The sequence below is a fragment of the Suillus plorans genome, assembly GCF_016647745.1.
Source record: "Suillus plorans strain S12 chromosome Unknown HD556scaffold_82, whole genome shotgun sequence".
NCBI classification, from domain to species: domain Eukaryota; kingdom Fungi; phylum Basidiomycota; class Agaricomycetes; order Boletales; family Suillaceae; genus Suillus; species Suillus plorans.
The window spans coordinates 20,672-36,509 of NW_024537466.1; the positions used below are offsets into that span (position 1 = coordinate 20,672).

At 48.7% G+C, this 15,838-nt stretch overlaps 6 protein-coding genes across 6 annotated transcripts; 4 read left to right on the top strand and 2 right to left on the bottom strand.

The window, feature by feature from the left end:
* Window positions 1-1,273: 1,273 nt before the first annotated feature.
* On the bottom strand, window positions 1,274-1,881 carry HD556DRAFT_1312904 (uncharacterized protein; the record flags this gene model as incomplete). The annotated part of the gene is made up of 2 exons (XM_041300734.1): window positions 1,274-1,319; window positions 1,385-1,881. 2 exons carry the CDS (start codon window positions 1,879-1,881, stop codon window positions 1,274-1,276), a joined length of 543 nt encoding a protein of 180 aa, XP_041154548.1.
* A 269-nt stretch (window positions 1,882-2,150) lies between these two features.
* Window positions 2,151-3,625, top strand: HD556DRAFT_1503625 (uncharacterized protein; the record flags this gene model as incomplete). Its single annotated transcript, XM_041308991.1, has 7 exons — window positions 2,151-2,212; window positions 2,271-2,353; window positions 2,408-2,541; window positions 2,583-2,666; window positions 2,717-2,907; window positions 2,962-3,163; window positions 3,213-3,625. The coding sequence occupies 7 exons, from the start codon at window positions 2,151-2,153 to the stop codon at window positions 3,393-3,395; spliced, it is 939 nt and encodes a 312-aa protein (XP_041154549.1). The 3' UTR covers window positions 3,396-3,625.
* Window positions 3,626-3,732: 107 nt separating this feature from the next.
* On the top strand, window positions 3,733-5,102 carry HD556DRAFT_1503631 (HAD-like domain-containing protein; the record flags this gene model as incomplete). Its single annotated transcript, XM_041308992.1, has 3 exons — window positions 3,733-4,016; window positions 4,072-4,544; window positions 4,604-5,102. The coding sequence occupies 3 exons, from the start codon at window positions 3,733-3,735 to the stop codon at window positions 4,735-4,737; spliced, it is 891 nt and encodes a 296-aa protein (XP_041154550.1). The 3' UTR covers window positions 4,738-5,102.
* Window positions 5,103-5,797: 695 nt separating this feature from the next.
* On the top strand, window positions 5,798-7,762 carry HD556DRAFT_1410586 (uncharacterized protein). Its single transcript, XM_041304152.1, has 4 exons — window positions 5,798-6,097; window positions 6,147-6,184; window positions 6,238-6,916; window positions 7,044-7,762. Exons 1-4 carry the CDS (start codon window positions 6,049-6,051, stop codon window positions 7,613-7,615), a joined length of 1,338 nt encoding a protein of 445 aa, XP_041154551.1. The 5' UTR covers window positions 5,798-6,048; the 3' UTR covers window positions 7,616-7,762.
* On the bottom strand, window positions 7,763-12,329 carry HD556DRAFT_1410590 (uncharacterized protein). Its single transcript, XM_041304153.1, has 7 exons — window positions 11,634-12,329; window positions 10,923-11,339; window positions 10,676-10,864; window positions 10,497-10,617; window positions 9,353-10,444; window positions 8,714-9,300; window positions 7,763-8,656 (listed from the first exon to the last, which is right to left on the bottom strand). The coding sequence occupies exons 1-7, from the start codon at window positions 11,993-11,995 to the stop codon at window positions 7,846-7,848; spliced, it is 3,579 nt and encodes a 1,192-aa protein (XP_041154552.1). The 5' UTR covers window positions 11,996-12,329; the 3' UTR covers window positions 7,763-7,845.
* Window positions 12,330-13,310: 981 nt separating this feature from the next.
* On the top strand, window positions 13,311-14,107 carry HD556DRAFT_1247206 (DNA glycosylase; the record flags this gene model as incomplete). Its single annotated transcript, XM_041298679.1, has 3 exons — window positions 13,311-13,455; window positions 13,511-13,887; window positions 13,946-14,107. Coding segments are annotated over 3 exons (684 nt in total), but the record flags the coding sequence as incomplete, so codon positions are not given.
* Window positions 14,108-15,838: the final 1,731 nt, after the last annotated feature.

Sequence of the window (15,838 nt, forward strand, 5' to 3'; positions counted from 1 at the left end):
AAGCACCTATTTTGCTTTCTTTTGCGTGCGGCCAGTTACCTCATCAATATTTTTAGCCTTGTCGAACTTTCTTTCCTGGCAAGATTGGAGTGGTCCATGGCCTTCCCCATGGGCCAAGTCAGAAACGGAAGAAACTAGTTGTGTGCACACTTTTCCTGAACCCAAAAACACAGATATGGAATAGGTCAGTATTCAAATTCATTATTCGGTAGGCGTCATGCGATGCCCTTCGGTGCCAAGATATCTTTGGCATGTGAGTCAGTCTACAGCTGGTCACAGCAAGTTCAGGTACCGGTACCATTGGCAAATTTGACGTAGTCTGGCAAGAGAAACTGAACCGCAATGCAGATAGCACGTCCCAGAACAACGGCAATATCTGAACGTGAAACAGAGCACCAGTGCTCAAATCTCATGTGAACCAACATCCAACAAACATCACATAAAATGGATGATGGCTTGCGGGCGGGTGCCATCATTGGTAACGGGCGCGGATGTTGTGCTTGCCTAAGTATAACCTGTGTGATAGAAATGTGGGCGCAATCCAATGCTCAGTGCTGTGGTCATCAAAATATCGGGATATCCCTGAGCGGACTTGTGTATTTGACATGTTCCCGTAGAGGATTACTAGCGCGAGGAACGACGAGGACGACTCGGAGGTGGCCCGGATCTCGCATGATAGATATGAATTCGGTCAGGTAAGCGGCTCTTGCCGGTGTGATCTGATCCCCGTCATATGAACTTCGGTTCAATCCGTTGGTCTTGTTCAATCGAACAAGTATACCAAAAGCGGTGTAATTATAAAAGCGTGGTTAACAAGTACGTTGAACCGAATCTCGATGCTCGTCGTGCTGAGAACTGAAACCACTGAGCTGTGAGACACGTTAGAAAGCGTGGTGCATATCAGTTGAAACACCCACATAGTGAGCGTCGACGATAACATGTTGTCAATCGGAGAAACACCAGGTCCGTCAGCATCCGCGGGAAACATGACTACTCTGTATCAGTCTCGATGATCGCCTTGGACGTAACCCGTCGTTTTTTCTCTGGGCATGGGTATATCAAAACAAGCCGCGGTTACAAGGATGAGACGTTCTCACTTGGTGGCCTCCGTATACGCACGGTGGGTTGCTGAAGAAATGCATCCTCGTACATCTCTGAGAGTTCAGTCAACACGGATGTACGAGATTCGATGCGACCAATTCTCGATAAAGCTAAGGTGCGGTGTTTGATATGAAACCGGAGAGAAACTTGCAAAAAAAATCAAATACCGATGTCAAGAGTTTTGGATGAGCCATATATCGAAGACAGGCGCTTTTTTGCTGCAGAAATCACGCTTGCGAATTATCGTCAGTATAAATGGGCCTCATGAAAGACAGTAACTTACGTTCTGTCTAGAGTCATACCCGAGATTAAGACTCTGAGAACACCCTCCCAATTAAATGCCCACATCCTATTTTGCATACTATCTGCTACCGCTGGCCGCTGTTCAAGAATGGAGTCCAAAATGCAGACCAGGACCTTAGTGGCTTGCCAGACCAGAGCTTGGAGAAGACTTGGAGACAAAGGTTCCAAGTCCTCCTCATCGTTTTCCTCCACATTATCCTGAGATTCTGATTGGTGGTTGCGATGTGCTCTCGATAGATATTTAGTTTTGAGCTGACGAGCCACCGCCTCAGCAAGAGATTTGACTTCGTCTTCAATCCGCCATTCCGGAATAAAGCAATCTATCAAAGGCCAAGTGGTCCAAGTATCTCTTGCTTTCAACTTTCCCTTGCCTTGACGGATATTTTCAAGATCGACAACGCGTTGGGCACTAGCATGGCTGTATAGTTGGTATGTAAGATTAAGCAGGTGATTTGTCCGGATTGTCTTGATTAACATGGCATGTTCTGTAAGTTCTGCATGGTGTGCAACAGGGACTCGCACCCTCTTCCGCGAGCGCTGTGATCTGGTTTGCATGTTAACTGTATGTTGTCTCTTATTTTTCTCTGTCATAAAAATTAAAGTTGTTTTCCTTTGTTTACCTGAAAGTCCTGGAGTCTATGACATCATCTTCAACTTGAACGTCGATGCCTTCTGAACGCAGCGTCACTTGCCTCTTGCAATCATCTACCAACACAGAAGTTTCGTGAAACTACACTGAGCTAGCTATGGACTCGTTACCACTCGATATTTCTCATCCTGCAGTGCAGGATTACCTTTCCCTTGTACGGTGTGTAGTATAGCCCCTCTCAATCACCATCATCGATACCTACTGATTAGCTGCACAGGCTACAGGTCCTCACCCCTTTATCACTTTTGATTAACATCGCAACACTAGTCGTGTGCTCAGTCATTGTCAAGCCTTCAGCCGGTGAGCATCATGCTTGTACTTCATTTCGTCTCTCATCTTGTTGGTGTCTACCAGGGTCCATTATCAAGTCACACCCTACATCGATATCTCCTTCTCCAAGCCTCATTTCTGCCTACGTCGTCGCTATATGCCTTGGGCAAATAGGCTACTGCACGTTGCTGGTTGTAGCTAGGAAGCCGGAGACGAAGGTAAGCAGCGCATTGCTAGTCAGCAGTTGAAGTGTCCTTAGCACACGCAGACAACGATAGTGAAAGGAGTTGGTCTTTCCCTCGTTTTTGCAAACTGGTTGATGGCTCTTTGGGCCGTGTGTTGGGTACGTCGCATATCATAAACCTATTGGACCTCACCGTCATATGTGACCAGGTCCTTGAGTTTTTCTTACTCTCGACGATACTTCTTGGACTTCTGGTTCTATGTTTGTTATATTCGAACATCGCGCTGCTCACGTATCATCCTCCCACATCCTCGCGCCCTCTCGACACGGCACTCATTCACGCTCCACTGCGTTTCTTCCTAATTCTTCCTCTATCCTTGCTGTTTCCCTATTCGCTCTTGTAGGAGTTTTGTTTTCGAGCGAAGTTGCATTACTGATCGCGTATGCCTTTAAGCATCACTCTGGGGTTATATTATTCACCTAGTAACCCCGAAGATTACGGGCGCTTTGCTTGGCCTGGATTTGGGGTCACATGCGGTGCAAATCTCATTGGCCTATTTGTGATAATGATGCGCCGTGATATCGTATGGGCTGTCGCAGCTACTTGGATTTGTGTCAGTATATGGACCGCGAGGCCCAAACCTGCTCCTGTTTATGTGAGCTAAATTTTATGATGATTCTACCTCCTACCTCACACTTGTCTAGATTACTGTTATTTTGTTCACCGTACTCCACCCTCTGGCTCTCATTGGAACGCTCCTCTACCGTCGACTTACCAAGCGAGAAGGCAGAATTGCACTACCCACCGATGAAGAGCATGATACAGGAGCACCAAACGGGCATGGTCCGCGAGAGATAGATGCCGAAGCTCTCTGGGGCTCTGGCTGAGCAGCGGTTAGATTCTAGTTCCCTTTCCTCTCCGCTAGCGCGTTACGTGAAGGTTTTAAATGGCCTGATTCCCGTTGGTTACATACTATATGGACCCTTTCCTCTCCGTTAGGACGTTACGTGAACGTTATATTTGGTCTGATTGTTACATACTGCACACACAAAAGACGAAAAAATAATAGGGTTGCAAATCGTCAAGGACTCCTGAATGAGTGCACTGTGCAGATAAGGCGCCGCACGTGATTAAAATGTCATAGACGCGCACACCATGGTCCGACTGAGTGACCTTTTACTTCCATCATCGATAACGGCGATAAAGCAACGCCCCACTTTCACCATGGCTGTAAGACCCAGACCGAAAATTCGTGCTTTGCTTATAGACATTTCTGGTACTCTGATGATCGGCTCGACGCCCACACAAGAAGCAGTTCAAGCGCTTGCTGAGCTGCGGCGCAGTAAATTCCCGTTCAGGTTTTGTAGCAATACCAGCAAAGAATCCACCTCAGTCCTTCAGAAGAGAATGCTAGATGCTGGTTTTGACGTGCAAACTGGTGAATCGCAAGAACTATGGACGAGCCTTAAGGCCGTACGGAGTCTTATCCGGACGAGGGGTCTCAAAAGGTCAGCGATCCAAAACTTTCAAACATGGGATACATCAAGCTGAAGCCGTTCCAAGGCCGTATTTCCTGTTGTCCGAGTCCGCTAAAGACGAATGCATTTCCGGAGGACTGTACGATCATAGTGCCCCCTATGACGCGGTAATTGTGGGCTTGGCGCCTGCGTTGTTCGACTATGATCATCTTAATTCTGCATTTCGGATTCTTGTTGGAGAACATGATTCGCAGAAGCGGTGTGGTGAGGATCCGAAGGCATCGATCCCCCTCATCGCTTTACACAAGGCGAGATACCTAGAATCCTCGGGCCATGGGCTTGTACTTGGTCCAGGACCATTTGTCACCGCTCTTGAAAATGCTACAGAAAGGGAAGCGGAGGTGCTCGGCAAGCCAAGTAAAGCTTTCTTCCAAATGGTGATTGAGAGCCTCGATTGTGAGGGTTATGATCCTGAAGGATGCATCGCCGTGATTGGCGATGATATCCGAACGGACCTTGGTGGCGGCGCCATAGACCTGTGTCTGTGGAGGATCTTAGGTATTGAGTTGATTTGTTACAATTTGCCGTGCCAAGCGATTATTAATGGGGATTCTCAGTGAAAACAGGAAAATACCGAGCAGGGGATGAATGCAGGGAAGGTGTGCAACCTCCCGATGAGGTCTGTGATTCGTTTGCAGACTTTGTCGATAAGTTATTGTCTGCACATGTTGCGGAGTGTTTGAAAGAGTAATTCTAGTGCTTTTTCACTTTAAATAGGAACTTCAACGCTGGTGCTTTGCTAACGCGGTACCGATCTGAAGCTCAGATCAGAAGTGCCGAGCGTGTTTCTGGTGTGGCTTTCTATATTTTCAGTTTTTGAGCACATGGTCTTTGATACTTGAAAGATCGTTTTCCCACTGATCTCGGATGGGGTTCTGCATATCGGGAAAAATCATGACCTGGTTGTTGTCAAGATCGATAACGCAATTAACCGCAGCGACAATCCGGCCATCCAACCGGCGGCAACCATGTGCCCTGTCGATCTTAACGGCGATTTCCCACAATGGTAAGAGAATATTAAACATAGCAAGCCACCGCGCCAATCCGAAAATCAGTGTCGCGGTTGAGGGGGATGCAGTAGTTAATTTATAGACGGACGGATGTGATTATTTTTGACGAGTGAACGGATGCTATGGTTGTATGATTTAATGGAGTCAGGAAACCAACGTGCAAACCGCATGACCAAGAGTCCGCTTTGAGCGCAAGTAGATCGGAAGGTGCCATGTTGCGTCCGACGTATACGTAGTACCGCGGATGATCGATGAGTCAAGAGATCCTCTTTAGAACATAAAGAACGGGGGTAGGCGAGGGTGGAGTGCATCGACGGGGACCGACAGTATTGTAATGGGGGTGCCGAATGAGCTATGTCCACGGATGAGAAGCACGGTATCACCTCGGAGAGTTGCTGCTAGTGATGTGGACGTAAGGAGGGTGATCAAGGACTGAGTGTGTATTGAGGATGTGTATAACCGAAGAGAGACGGGGACTAAGTTGTATGGTACGGCAGGAGAACGGAGACTAATTGAGGATAGGTGTATTACATTCTCAGCTGACGATAAGATCGGCGGATAAGTCAGGGATTGGGGGCGGAGATCACTGGTCAAAAAGGGGAAAAGATCATCGTATATAATAATGTGGTAATTCAAGTGCGGTTAGGCGGATTTACTTACGAAAAAGAGTGACCGGCGGCCGATTTAATATAAGAAGAGAAAGATTTTCAGGAGATATAAAATCATATAAAATGAGAAATAATATGATATAATATATTATCCCGTTTCTGTACATGGCAAGGCTAATCTTTTCACTCTTACTGCGGTCCACGGTCATGCTCGAGCCAATCCTCGGTGCTCGCATCAAAGCGCCCTCGGTCCTTCTTTAGAACACCGCATTGGCCATCATCCATAACAGGCTCTTCCCTCATCTATATAAATATCCTTCAAATTCCTTTTAGCTCCCAAAGCCCACAGCAGGTTACTACCATCGACTGCGCTTTATCATTACAATGTCTCACCAGAGCGTACCACTCCCTAGCATACGCGACATCTTCCCTGGTACGCCTCTTTTTAAAATCCTTATACTCACAACTCACTCTACATCCAGAAATTTCAATTCGTACCTCTCAGGACAATGATACCTCTGTGAGTTTATCCCCCCCAACCTTGCACTCGTCCATCCTCATCATATCCACCAGGATCATATTCGCCCCACTTCTCGCCACCGCGGTACAAAACCCTATCGTACGGGTGATTCCGCAATTCGCAGTCTTCCATCACCACCACCATCCAGTACAAGCTCAGACTCGGCTTCAAATCGATTGTCCTATCTCACCCCAGACAATACACAACCTCCCGCAGCTTATTCCTTCAACGTTCTCCGAGCTGACCCTCTCGCTTCCTCCCTCCAGCATATCGCTTCTAGCACCAAGTTGCGTACTCGTGCAACAAACTCCTCTCAGGGAAAATCGGGCTCGGGAATCGCCAATGGATCGACTCCGGTTTTCCGCGTTTCTATGGCTCCCTTCGTACCTCCTCGGCAGTCACAACAACGCCAAAAGCACAGGTCTCCGGGCCCTCTTTACAGTTCACAAATTCCACGCGATACCCTACCTAGTCCATCCCAACACGTTCAAGATTCTAGACCCCAGCCTTCATCTTCCGTATTGTCCTTTTCTGTATCAGACCCTCCTAATTCTGCTTCCACCGTCATGACAAATGATGGCAGGAGACCTTACCTAAAGTCGTCGGATCATCTAACAACAATGCTGCATGGAGAAGGGCGCGGCAAGAAGCACCAGTGTCCTCATTGCGGTAAGCGATTCAATCGCCCCAGCAGCATGAAGATCCACGTAAACACACACACGGGAGCAAAACGTACGTTTATATCTGATTATCTCGGACTCGTCCGTCTTCAAGACAAATCGTGTTTGCCTCGTTGCATCACTTCTTCTCAATTTGTATCAACACCCACGAAGACACTAGCTGACTTTTCCAATTTTAGCATATCAGTGCCCATATCCAGGATGTGGTCGTGAATTCAACGTCAATTCAAACATGCGTCGCCACTGGCGGAATCACACGAGACTGTCTGCGGGCCACTTGGCTGACATGGATGGCCATGGTGCATGTGATCAATCCCCGTTCCCTTCGGACATCCTGGGGCATGGCCAGTCCCTGGTCTCGCCACCAGCAACAGACTCGGAAGAATCAGAAGACGATCTTTCTGACGATGATTCCCAATACGCAATGGATGTCTACGAGGGCTGCAGTAAAGAACATAAGGAGGTTAATCATCCCGGTGGATCAGGGTCGCAGTCCAACTCGTTTTGGTCACGATCGCCTTCCCCAACCCGGAAAACTACTTCTTATAGTTATCCTCGACCCCGTCCCCCTTCTCATCTCGGCCCGTCGCCATCGCACCCCACGGAATACCTTTATAGACCTTCAAACCCAGCCTACGTGCGCTCTTGCACAGATTCCCGGGTTTCCACAGCCCTACGACCTGCATTCCCCTGTGACACATCAGGCCGCGCGGTCGCAAGGCAGAATGGATCACACTCAAGTCGTTCATAATGCACATACATATATCTTCATTTCATTTCTTGTCGTTGGTCACTGCTTATGCCCACTACATACCAACATGTGTATCTTGATATCACCCAGAGCATCTCACGTTTACATGTAGCATTTATCTTGGATTGCAAACAAAGTTTACTAATTTCACCGGACCACGTGTTACATGTCAGATAATACACATTACAAACGTAGATAGTAAGCAACAGGAAGCACAGCGCGTGATGCGGCTACCAAAGTTGTTTCCTGTTCGCCCTCCTTTGCTCCGCTTGAATCGCTGGCGTCTGCTCCTCGTCCAAGAATCCGACGACATCGTCAAACTGTTCTGCCTCGTCCACAGCGAGCTTATCCTCTTCTGTCCAACCATGCCATAACTCGGTGCCTTCATCGCACAGCTCAGCATCGGTAGGAGGTGTATCGATCGAAGGGTCCGTGGCGTCTTCACCTCTGGACCCATTGTCATCCACAACGTCATCGTCCCGTTCCATCCCTGGAAACACTAGATCCTCGTCATGCTCATCAAACTCAAGAGGAACGGACGCCGATAGACCCTCTGGTCGTACAAGCTGTGGGGAACGAACTCGATTGATCTCTCTTCGGATACGACCAAAACCTTCTCCGACGCCTTCGGCAATATTTGATGTCATGGCGCGGATGGGGATGGGGTTCTTAAAGGACCGTGGCTTCAAACCAGCCCCGTTCGGGAGCATGGGGATGAGAGACCGAGATGAACGCGGGTACTCCATATCGGCAGATATAGCAGACGCTATTGGTTCGTCAAAGGAAGACGCGACTCGTCCCATATCACGAGGCGAAAATCCCTCGACAAAAGACTCTCCAGTGCCTGCGGAATATGCACTGACTTCTACCTCCTTGCGCACGTCCATCTTGGTCCCTGTTATGTCTAGTCGATTGCGGCGAATGAGAGCATGGTAATCTTCGCCCAGAGTGTAAAAGCTGAATTGGTGGGCAAGATAGATAAGGCGAGGATTCACATTCGGCGACCTGGAATATGTAGACAGTTCTGCATGAACAAGAGAGCTAGAAGTAATGCAATCTGCGTCAGCATCAAAGCCACTTGTTGATAGTAGCGCATACTTTGCAATAGGCATTCGTCCAGGAGACCACGCATTCAAACGCTGCACGTGCTTGACTTCGCCCCAATCTCGGTGTCGTCTAAGCTGCCAAGTAGCGATCATGGTGTCTCGTCCATGCAATTCGCTAGCAGATTCCAACATCATTTGAGTTAGGCCAGAAGTCTTGGTCGACGCGACACCGACGCGATTGTGTGGTGATGTGCTGAGACGACCAGTGGCACTAGTACCAGGAAGCGACATGCTCGTCGGCAAGTTGGCTAATGTATATGAAAATGCGCCTGTATCACGAGGACGTTGTTCAAGCATGATACGTCGTAAAGATAGCACACCATCAGAGGGATCAAAGAGAAGAAGATCCTGAAAGTTGGCAGTCTTCCTCGCCCGAAGCGGAGAAGGTTGATCAGAACGACTTGAGGATGTGCTAGGAGACGATGTGATGGCAGATGGGGGAGGCTGGAGGCTGGCAGGCAACGGTGTGTCGCTAGGGAGGAACGTAAAGGTAATTCCCGGCTTGACGCCGCCATGAGCGGACGCCTTGACGGATCTGAGACGCACAAGCGATGACAATTCAACGGACAATGGGACATGCTAATACGATCTGAGCAAAACTAAACGGACTAGGAAGATGACGTTTACTTACGGCTTCATTTGTGTTGCGAACCCTGTTCTCCATATGGCTTCGCAAGTCTGGCTTTCCGCCATATGGATTGATGGCAAAGACGTGTACTGTCGCTTTCCTAGTCCCAAAAGCGACCCACCGCCCATCCGCCGAAACTTCGATCCCATCAATGACGGCAGTTGTCCGACCTCGGCGTAGATTGTACATGTGCCACGGTGAACTTTGTTCAGCATTGAATTGGCGCCCGACGAGCGCGATTTGATGGTCGCCAGCATACTTCTCGGGGTCGGTGGGAAGTAAAACACTCGCCGTAGGCCGGATCTGGAAAGTGCGAACGGCTTGCCCATCCCTAGGAGATACTAGCAAGGAGGTCCCATCAAGAGTGAACTTGAGAGAGGACACGGGCTGGTGCTTAAATGCGACGAATTCGGAAATGATGCGTACGGACGGACTGTCTCCGGACAAAAGGGAAGCCAGATCTAGTACTGTAATATGATAACCCGACGATAGCGTCTCTACTTCCTCTTGTCGGTCTTGGGTATTTGGAAATAGCGCCGGTGACAGAGACGTAACTTCGGTTGGGTCCGAATGACCGCTGCTCGCAGCAGGGGCGCTCCGTGAAAAGAAGAGGTTGCTGACGCCACTCATCACGGATGTTTGCCCTTGAGCCACGCGTGATTGATCTCCCGCGCCCGCGCGAGATTTCGCATACTCCGCAGCAGCGGAATATGCGATTCCACCAAGGGACTTCACCCCGCTGAGGACGGTCCCCCCGACCTTGAGTGCAGCAGCATGAGATATTCCGAGGGTGCTCGACGGGGAGCGTAGGCGCGTGCGAGGCTGAGAAACGGCTCCAACATGAGAGTCTGCTCTAGGAGGCAGGGAAGCATATGCCAAGATGCGATGAGAAAGAGCAAATATGGGGGCGGGGTAGTCATGAGAAGCATGGTTAGTGTTGATGGAGTCTATCGGTGTTAATGATACAATGTTGTTGGTATTGGCTTTATATGGAATTGTTGTGTACGAAGGAAGAATGGCAAGCGAAGAAATAGTATGTAGTTCTGTAAAGGATGCTGAAGAAAGAATGTGTAGAGTTGGTGGATTTGTAGTACTCTGTTGTTTGCTGGTCAGCGACATCTTATAGGTGGATAAGCCAGATACTTACGATGACAATGAAGTGTGCACTTGAAGTAAAGGTTGTTACATTAACAAACGGAAGATGCTTGATGACCTTGTGAGCCCGCAATGAATAAATAGACATCGTTGACTTGTCTTTCGACCTAGAGCTGCACATTCCGTTTATCAGAGGTGGATGTCATGTATCTAGCATGAAATTTAACGCACACTACACCAATTAGAGGCCTGGAACTGTCATATTCACGTTCTCCAGAGGAGTGCGGAGCCGCAAGCACACCAGCAAAGGTAACGGACCCAAAAGGATAATCAGTAAGATTCAGAATCTCGGACACTGATCCCAGGATTGTGCAGTCCCAAATCTGAAGGCCTGTGGTGTAGCCAAGCAACAGTATACGCCTGAATGATGCGACATCTGTTATAAAACTGTCTGTTGCTGAGACATGAATTAGCTCACCGAGGTCTCGAACCGTTCTCAATGAGGGTGTCCCAACGGGACCACATAATAGAGTCGCCTTCAGCGGCGGTAGGGTAAGTTGTCAGGGGCTGATCTCCTGAGAACGCGCTTTCACAGTCCTCATCGTCAGAGCCGAAGATAGCATGTTCGTCGTCGTCTGCTGAGTCAAGTTTGGCGCCTGGTCTCATTCTCCAATTCTGCTGATTTCCAATTGGACCAGCGCCAAGAGGCTTCCTGGCGGTTGGAGAGACAATGGGTATCTTTGGGCTTGTGGAAGCGCCAGGAGGGGCCATGAAGCTACCAAAAGAAACGGGCCTTGATACCCGCGGCGGAGAGGGTGCAGATGCAGGAACAGGAATGGAAGTTGGCACGTAGTTGCGCACAGCGCGAGAGAAGTTCTCAAGCATGGTTGGCTCGCTAGGAAAGTATAAGTTCAGCTGTCTTGCCTTTTGTGTCTAATGAAGGAAAGGAGTGGGGAAACGAACGAGAAGATGATGTACAGAATGCATGCGCACGTGGTGATCTACTATACTTGTCGATTGAATATATCACAACACAGGAAAGCTGATGGGGCGCATCAAGGCGAGGATACGATAACCAGGGAAGACAACACCATGCTGTGTAAATGCCCCTTGTGTTTCCCTCAAGTATGAAAGAAGTGCGGCACCCCAAAAACGGACCGGTAGAGACAAACAAAGAGAGAATGCTCACCGGGCAAGCACAGGAGATCGGGTGTGGCCAAGCGCTCCTGGTGTAAACGTAAAGTCGTCTTCTGTTGGAGGAAGCTTAACCTCTGAACGCACAGGCGAGGGACGAGACTCGGGGGTTGCCAGAAGAAGACCCCCATCATGTTTGATAGGTGAACTCTCATCTTCCATTGCTACCACTGGAGGAAGTTCGAGGTTGATTTGAATGATAGGAGAATCTGGAGGTCTGTCTGGCTCGACAAGGGGGGACTGTTCCGTAGACCAAGGCGGAGAATTTGAGTCGACGGGAAGGATAGCAGGAGAGTAATTATTAACAGGAGTACGAGGTGATTGTCGGGTTGCATTTCGGTTCTTCCTTGATGGCATTAAGAGATGTGAATGAAAGAAATAGTCCCAACTGTTTGGACAGATAAGAAATGAATTGGTAGATTCACAGACGCTCTGTTCTTGTAAATGAATGCAAGAACTAAACAAGAGATATATAAGAGAAAGAGATTTGAAAGAATATAAGAAATGATTATTGTTCGAGTCGAGACTGCTTTCAAGGTGAGTTACGCTGGTGATGGCTTCTGACGAACAGGAGCCTCCGTCTGATCCCCAGCTTCCCAAAGCCGAGTCACTAAACCTGACTTTGCCTTTTCCGGTCAATTGACGCCACCAAAAGTCCAGAGGTCCACCCGGTCCATCACCCTAGTCCACCACGGTACACCTCTATCTCTTTCTCAGTCGATGAATACTAGTACCCCTTCCACCTTTTCTCAGTTTCTACGTTCATATGCTTATACCCCCCAGACATCTTCTTTGCTGAAGAGAAAACCCTTACCTGAAAATAATGATTGTCTTCCAGTGACTGCTAGAAAGTCTCGAGCTTCGAAGAATACCTCACAGCATGTCTCTCATGCCAAATCAAAGCGTCGCAAAAGTGAATCAGTAACTACCACTCAACAGCGCGCACCCACAGGAGAGTCTTCTATCTACTTTACGCCCTCAGGCAAGGGTGTTTCGACCGATGATTCCAGTCGCAAAGGTCCTCGCAAACTACTTGACGCGGTAGAGATTGTTGTCAAGTCTGCGTCTACAGTTCCACCGCTATCGGCGCATAACGATTTACTAGAGGTGTCGAAGAGGACGAAAAAGAAGCGCAAGCTCGAACCTGTTGATTCTTACCATCGTGAGCTACCCGCGAAGGACGAGAGTTCTGTAGAACCATCGGAAGCGGAGATGAAGATTCCACTCACCAAAACATGTTACCTGACACCTATGCCTGATGAAGTTCGGTCTACACTCCAAACCCTGACGCTCCCCACCCCATCTTCCAGACCTCGAAAACGTCGCAAGGTCGTGCCTTCTACCGTATCACTCCACCAGTCTACCGCTTTATCTAGTAAATCAATGGCTACATCTAAGGTAGCAACGCAACAAACGGACGTCACCCATAGAACAAGCCCAGATCCCATCACACTGGTAACCTCGAGATATTTTTCCAATGTCACACAATCTGGCAAGTCATGGGTGCCTTCTTTTTTACCGTCGGAGGACCTCTTCACACACGAGAATATGCCTGCGTTTCCGACATACCGTCAAGACTTGTTTAACGATCTTATCGGGTACATCGCGAACGCGAAGCCAATCTTGATACAGGGTACTTCTTCTCCTACATGTCGTAACAGTATTTCTCATCTATCTCATTTCAGCCGCTGTTTCTGATAATCCCTGGCAGCTCTTGATCGCCGTCAAACTACTGAATGTGACTACTGGCCGATATGCTATCCCAGTCTTTTGGAAGCTCATGGACCGCTGGCCAACCCCTCGGGATATGATCGAGGGTAGGCTCCAACTTCTCGATCCCATTACGAACGCTGACGGTCGTCTCGTAACAAGCTGATCATGATGAGCTCGTAAATATTCTGCGACCGCTCGGCCTCTACAACAAACGGGCAGCATGGATGAAGGAGATCTCTCAAGAATACATAAATGATCCTCCTACTGACGTTCTTCGTCCATCTAAGTGCCGCTTAGAAATTCCTGCGAGGGTAAAAATCACCGCGCCATCTTATGTGAATCCAAGAAAACGCAAACATTACGGATCCCCTCAAACGGCCCGTAAAACGACTATGCCATATCCGCCAACACCCGTCTCACACTATCCAGGCGTGGGCCGATACGCCCTAGATTCGTACCGAATATTCTGTATGAGCCACGAGAGCGAGGAGTGGAAACAAGTCATGCCTGAGGACAAGGAACTGATCCGATATCTGGTAGGTCCTTCCTATCACCACGTGGTCGACCTCAGCTCTGATCAGATTTTATCTGTAGCGATGGAAGTGGGCCTATGAGGAAAGGAAGATTTGGTATCCTGATGGCGTCGGCGTCGTTAAAGGTGTCGATATCCCTTATCTGCTCATCCTGGTCGACGAGCTGATGGAGCAACTTGAGCCTGATGAATTTTGGGGTCCGACCGATTTTATTAGCGGTTGAATGAGTGATGGCGTGATATAGATGAGTCGATTTATTACTGTAAAATTTGCTTAATCTAGTGTACAGGGTACAGTTACTTATTGTACATTCACATAACCTCCCGAACGCGAACAGGGTCGATAAGAGATGATAACGAGCGAAAGTAGAACCCAATACAGCCGTAACGAATTTCTTCCGCTATGGCAGCGATGTCGTACCTGACCGAATGCTGACATTGACACGCCGCGCTGGCAAGGCCGACACTGTCAAGCTGCTACTAACAGATGCTACGCCGCTGCCAAAGCCTTGTGTGACGAGCCGCTTTGCCCAACGTGCTCAGGGTTATTCAGGGACTTGTCCCACCAACTTGTCAACGGGACTGCTTCGCCGAGGACATAGACAAGCGAGAACGATTTTCAATTACAAAGCCAGCAGATAAGAAACAAATGAAAATCTATGACGTCCCAATTAATCAAGGAACTATCATTAATTTTTGGATGAACGAATGATTGGTCAACTGATCCAGTTCCCCCCTAATCCAGCCGTGAGTCGAACTCGCAACTCGGAAGACAGTGCACACTGGCAGTACTGCGCTGGAAGATCGCCTGCCTGTAAACGTTTCGGCGGCGCGATCTCATTGGACGTCTCAATTTAGGACCCAGGTTTCCCGCGAGCTCTGTTTTAGGAGTCCTTGGCGAGGAAAGGGGTAAACGACGCTGCCCAGGATGTTCAGGGCCTGGGCACGAGGTAGTAGTCCTGGGACGTGGCGTACGATCTTGCGAAACACGCGCAAAACACGAGGCTCGTCGACGCAGATTTATCCCAGACTGCGTGTAAGATCCAGAACATGCACGACATGCGAGACTGGCGAGTGGAGCGCTCAGGACCGCAGCCATCACGCAAACCTATCGCGGGAGGCCGGGGGTTTTATTCTTGGGCGCACTTCACTAGTATGTGTTGGCGTAAAACTGCATTAACCCGATTTCTCGCTGTCTACTTTGTTCAGCGGCGCGTGGCTCTCCATGTGAATCGTCATCGAAGGATGACAAAGAGCGCTCTCGGACATGGGTATCCGACCATAGGCTGTCGATAATCATTGGTGTGTCTGGAGTTTGATACTTTGCTTGGGGATCAATTTGTATTCCATAATCGTTTTAGTTATTTTACTGCTGTGTTCAGAAATGCATTTGCCAGATCATAATTTCATCAGATGGCTCGGATGAACAAAGAACAGACATTTGGTATCTGCAGATCTTCTGATCATCATCTATCGCAAAATTTCTAGGGAACCTGTGACCATAAAAAATAGTCTAACACGAAAATCAATCACCGCGCCCTCGACTCGCTTGGGATCATAAAATTTCAGCGACCGCAGAATAACCAAGCAACCGAACCGAACATAACAAAACAAGAAATACCCGCCTCGTAATTACGCCCTCCCGTACTTGACTGCTGGGTCGACCCAAAATGGTCAAACACCCAACCGGCGGACATTCAGCGGCCGAACTGTGAATCATGAGAACAAGAACAAAGGCGCAAAAACGCCCTATCGAGGACAACAATTAGTCAAGTTAGCAAGAAGCAAAGAAGTACATGGAATTTTAATAAATGAAACGACCTATCAGGGTTTCCCTGGAGCATTGCACCCGAGTAAGGAAAGCGAAGGCGGGGTCGATGGCTCAAGATGGCTCATCGCTAGTACTGCCATCACGAATCGAATCTCCGTCACTTAGTATGGTCTAAAGCCCCTTT